The sequence below is a fragment of the Grammomys surdaster genome, unplaced genomic scaffold (assembly GCF_004785775.1).
Source record: "Grammomys surdaster isolate TR1022 unplaced genomic scaffold, NIH_TR_1.0 373, whole genome shotgun sequence".
Classification (NCBI taxonomy): Eukaryota; Metazoa; Chordata; class Mammalia; order Rodentia; family Muridae; genus Grammomys; species Grammomys surdaster.
Window position 1 is genome coordinate 9,677,123 of NW_021604792.1, and position 5,536 is coordinate 9,682,658.

General features: G+C 36.8%; 1 protein-coding gene across 1 annotated transcript; it reads left to right on the forward strand.

Annotated features, from left to right (window-relative positions):
• The first annotated feature begins 1,400 nt into the window (after positions 1–1,400).
• LOC114632415 (acidic proline-rich protein PRP33-like) lies at positions 1,401–3,941 on the forward strand. The gene is made up of 3 exons (XM_028780920.1): positions 1,401–1,464; positions 2,585–2,620; positions 3,460–3,941. Exons 1-3 carry the CDS (start codon positions 1,401–1,403, stop codon positions 3,939–3,941), a joined length of 582 nt encoding a protein of 193 aa, XP_028636753.1.
• Positions 3,942–5,536: the final 1,595 nt, after the last annotated feature.

Below are 5,536 nucleotides of genomic sequence, written 5' to 3' on the forward strand. Positions count from 1 at the left end.
GGGAAGGGGGAGGGGGAGGGAGAGGGAGAGGGAGAGGGAGAGGGAGAGGGAGAGGGAGAGAGAGAGGGAGAGGGAGGAGAGGGAGGAGAGAGGAGGAGAGAACAGGCAAGGCAAGGCAAGGCAAGGCAAGGCAAGGCAAGGACTATGCTCATGAGTTCTAGAATGAAGCTGTCTTTAAGGGTTCAAATTCAAACTCCTAATATGGGGACTTGGGTAGAAGAATGTCAAGTGAAGCTATGAGGCCAAGTCAAAAACAAGCAAAAGAACAAAGTAAATACTGATTCAAAAAATAAGTCGAGTTTTTTTATAGGAACTAGAAAAGGATTATGGACTGTGATACAGTGACAGTAAACATGACCCTGTATGGTATAGAACATAATCATCCTCAACTAGTCAGATGGGTAAGTATTGAAGCATTGGCTATAAACACAGAAAATAAAATACTCCAAGTTGAGAATCATTCAGAGAAAGCAAATTGGAGATTTGAAGGTCACATCAGACCACCTTATTCATGTTTTTAGCCAATCAATAGTCCAAGTAACTGATCAAGAATACTTCCAGGGGAAGTAATACTGAACATCATGTAATTCAATGTTCTAAAATAAATAAATAAATAAATAAATAAATAAATGAATAAATAGTGTAGATGTTAGGATATTCTATGTAAAGCATATCATTCTATGCTTGTTGTGAGAAATGTATATTCTAGAATTGACTGGTCCAACACTTACCTGGTCTTCTTCTGCCACTATTATTTCCCTAACACAGAAGGAAGAGAAGAAAAGAATATTCAATCTTCCAGTTCTATGATATTACAGTTTCTTTAATTTGAACCAGATGTGGAGAATTCCAGACTGCATATCTGGGCACAAGCAGCCAGTCAGTGTTGTCTCATCTACTATGTATTCCATCTTGGTGTTCTAATCACCTGCAGAAAAGAACAAAATGTTATCTCAAGGGTATACATAGGTATATAAGATCATATATGGAGTTTCTCACTTATTAGCAGAAATACTGTCCATCTTTATCTTCAATGAGGGAAAGAATTGATGTAAGTATTCATGTTTGTATAGAAGCAAACTCACAACTAACAGGAACTGAGTCACAGTTAAATCAAACTAGAATTTCATTTCTAATATCTGAAATTTCAGTTTCATTTTAACATTGTTGTACAATTTCATGTTGTATTATTGAGTCCTGAGTCTTTAACAGCCTTTTCCCTACTTCAGCCTTCTAGGCTAAAGTCCCAAAGAAGTGTCAGGGATGCATGGCATCCTGGTGTGACAGGTCAGGTCAACAGTAAGGATCTGAAAGGTACCTTTGTTCTACTTTCCTTATAAAGATTGTGTCTTTCCTTCCTCCAGCGCAAACTTGAGAGCAAATCTAGATTCTCCTCCAAGATGCTGGTGGTCCTGCTCACAGCAGCCTTGCTGGTCCTGAGCTCAGCTCAGAGCTCAGAAGAAGGTATGAAGTAGGGGAGAGAGTGGTATAGTGATATGGGACTTGGGCAACACTGTTCAGAACTGGGAAAAATGAAAGAAGATGAAAAAGAGATTGAGGCAAAAAATGATGAGAATAAATAGTAGAAAATTTGTTATCATTTTACCTCTAGACTAGATTAAACAATAATTATACTTTAAGTTAAAAAATTTATTGGAACAAAATAACATGAGTGCATTTTTAAAGAGACTTTTTTGCTTGTGGATGATGCATGTCAGTATGTTACAGTTGACAGAGGGAAATTCAGTTCTTATGGTGTTATGAAAAACAGATAGTGGGTGGTGTTTTCCTTGTATACAGATGATAGAGAAAATGAAAGAAGTAAACACATATCAGGAATGTTTCTGAGAAATTGCAAATGGTAACAAACTTAAAACTCTGTACAATATGAGCTGTAAATATCAGAGAATAATTTCTTCTAAATATAACTTTAATGTTTATTTTGCATGTATCAATGCAAATATGCATCTCTCTCTCTCTCTCTCTCTCTCTCTCTCTCTTTCTCTCTCTCTCTCTCTCTCTCTCTCTCTCTCTCTCTCTCTGTGTGTGTGTGTGTGTGTGTGTGTGTGTGTGTGTACATGTGTCTGCAGGTTTTAGAATGCTTAAGTACATTCTGACAGAGGTCAACTTATTGGTAGCAGGATTTCTCCTTCTATCATATAGATTCAGGAACTTAACAGGAACAAGTCGTTTAGGCAAGTGCTTTTTGCCATTGAAAATATGTTGCTAGACCCAATTTCTCTTTATTTTTTAATGACAGCTATGCAATACTTACTGTGTTGTATATGGTATTGAAAGCATTATTTTTCTTATTTCAATGAATGAAATACCTGGGACTATAACATATAAGAAATGAAGATCATTAAGAAAAACATTAAGAATAGAATCATGTCTCTGTGAAATTGTAGGAATGTTTATGAAGAGTATCAGTTTGATATATCTAAGTAATGAAGAGTAAAGTTTGATACATCTAAGAAGTAACTAAATTCTCATTGGTACTGAGTGTAGAAACTATCCCGATAGGTTTCTCAGCAACTAGAAAATGACATAAGTAACTTTCAACTTCTTTATGCTTATTTTTCAGATGTCATCTATGAAGACTCATCTTCTCAGCTGTTAGGTAAAGGGAGATCCATCCTCTATTGACCTTCTATATACTTTTTTGTCTGTAATTATTCAATTCTATAATATTTCTATCATCTCCTTATTTTATCAAAATAATGGCTGGTAGCTTCCCTAGAGATAAACAGACAACCTTCCCAACACTGACACTACAACAGCACCATGCACTGGAAGAACTGGAAGTTAGGTTTGGATAACAAAAGAAACATTTTGTCTCTTCCACAGATTGAAGCAATATATTATATACGATGCACATATAGGTTGTCCCCATTTAAAATCCTCTGCAATACTATGGTTCTCCCAAAGAATTCTTCTTTCCCCAGTGATTCTAATTAGCATGCTATGATTGTGCATAAAATATGCAACTACACAGAGTCTGTCCTTCCAACAATTTTAAATTTATTTTTTTGTACTCAGCTCAGTAGCCACAGCTGACTAATTCTTACAAATATTTTGCATAAAAATTGAATAGAAAATTTTTTCTTGCATTTCCTTCTTGCTTTACACAGGCCTACAGGACCTTGAACACTATTTTATATTTAAGAATATTAAAGCCTTGTAGCCACAATTTTGCCAAGTTCTAACTAGTAAAATTTATAAAATACTTCCCCTTTCTTCACTTCTGTCTGAGAATTATAAGTTACATAAAATCACATTTTTTTGCATCAAATTTAAGGACAAATACTCATTCCAAGAGTTGAGATACAAGAAAATACATATGATAAATATACAAATTAAGCTTCATGAAGCATCAGTGATATAAAGTTGGCTGGAGGGGGGTGATCCTGGGAGAAAGAGAAGGTATAAACTCATCTATTTTGACCAATACTTAAACAGAGCTAGAGCAGCAGAACCAGGGACATGGTCAACATCATCAAAAACCACCTCCTGCTTCTGATGAAGATGATGATGGTGATGATGATGACGGTGATGATGATGGCAGTGGGGAAGATAGACCAGAGAGACCACCACATCAAGGAGGCAATCACCAACATCCTCAGCATCCACGCCCTCCTCACCCAGGACACCACCATGGTCCACCCCCACAGGGAGGCCCTCAGAGACCTCCTCAGCCTGGAAACCAACAAGGCTCATCCCCACAAGGAGGCCACCAGCAAAGACCTCAAGGCCCATCCCAACAAGGAGGCCCTCAGCAGAGACCTCAAGGCCGACCCTCACCAGGAGGCCCCCAGCAGAGACCTCAAGGCCGACCCCCACAGGGAGCACCTCAGGGACCCCCTCAGCCTGGAAACTCACAAGGCTCACCTCAGCAGGGAAGCCAGCAACAGCCAAGTTTCCTGCAGACATTTTTTGCATAACCATCTGGTTCCTTATCAGAGAGAAGGTAATTAAATGCCTCATCATTCATACCATTTCCCCAAACTCCGGTGATGACCACCCTGTTCCTAAAGACATAGATCATAGATACATCCAAAACGTGAACGGCCTTTATAATTTTATGGTGTATGTGATTTAAATTCACTCTCAATCAAATGTCCTAACTCTAACAAAGTTATCCAAGAAACTAAAAGATATTTATAAGATGTTGATATTACACACTGTATCTTTATTCTCTTGTTCATTTATTTGTTTCAGGTGAACAGAAGACAGATGTCTTCAATATCATTTCTATAGAAGAATCATCCCAATAAAATATTTAGCATACAATTATTCTTTGTTGTTTTTCATTCTGAGCATGAGTGGTACTACAGTCTGGGGATGGTTATGTCCATAAAGGGCAGTCCTCCCTCTACATATCAGCTAACTGTCACTTGAAAGATCCCCTTCTTTCCACGTTACCCACAAGTTCTGCCCACTTTTTTCCCTATATTTTCCATATACATATTATTTTAGCAAAAGACTACACATAAGATATGAATTTCAAGAGTAAACTACATAAACAGTGATGCCCTTAGTATATCATGTGCATTTAATGCCCTTACTCTAGGGAATAGCTGCCTTGATAAATTCTTTGTTTCTTACAGATATTACTCTGTCTGTTCACAATTTAGGGTCACTGTTTCAGCAGCTAGTAGCTAGTATTCTTTTGGACAGTTTAGTATCAGCCAGCTCACATTCTTTTGATTTGGACATTCTTATAAATGGAGTGGTGTGCTCTGGCTAAGCTGTTATTGTTTTATTTTTTGGTCTTGTTTATAAATATCCTATACCTGGCCTTATAGACCAATGCAATTTTTTAAAAGTTTAAGCATAGTTTAGAAGTCTCTCATTGTTAATTTTTGGTTATTTGTAATTATTCCATCTATTTATTTATTTTTAATATTTTATTGAATCTTAATTAAAAGAGGAAAATATAAAGTCTGTAGAAGTTTCAGAGGCTTAGGAATCCTTAAAGCTTCCATAGTATTTGAGTTTAATTCATAAAGTTGAGTTTGCTGTTCTTTGACTGTTCTCTAAATCCTTATTCCTTTACCAAAATCCTGGCCAGTAATCAGGTGAAGCATTGCACATACAGTTTGCTTCAAGGACTGATGGTCTCTGGAGACAGGATTAAAGACTAATGGTTTCTGACATTCTGTCTCTCTACATATAATGAATGCTTTCTGGTAGCTTCAAAATAATCCTAAAAACTTCCTTATTCTATAGTTAAAAACTGCTGGCTTGGGTGATTAACAATGGTTGGATAATAGCATGGGATTAAGTAAAGGATTAATTCCAGAGGCTTTTTATTCTTTTACCCAGAAGCCTAGATTCTAGCTTGCCTGGGTGGGGGGAGGTTTAGGGCAAACTTTTATTTAACCAGGAGAAGAGAACCACTATTGCAGAAGGAAAAACTTTTACACAAGCAAATATTCATAAACATACACATTTTCATATATACACATTTATTATCACATAATTAGTTGTTGGGCCCAACAATCTGCCTAACCTACTTACATACTTACGAAGACAC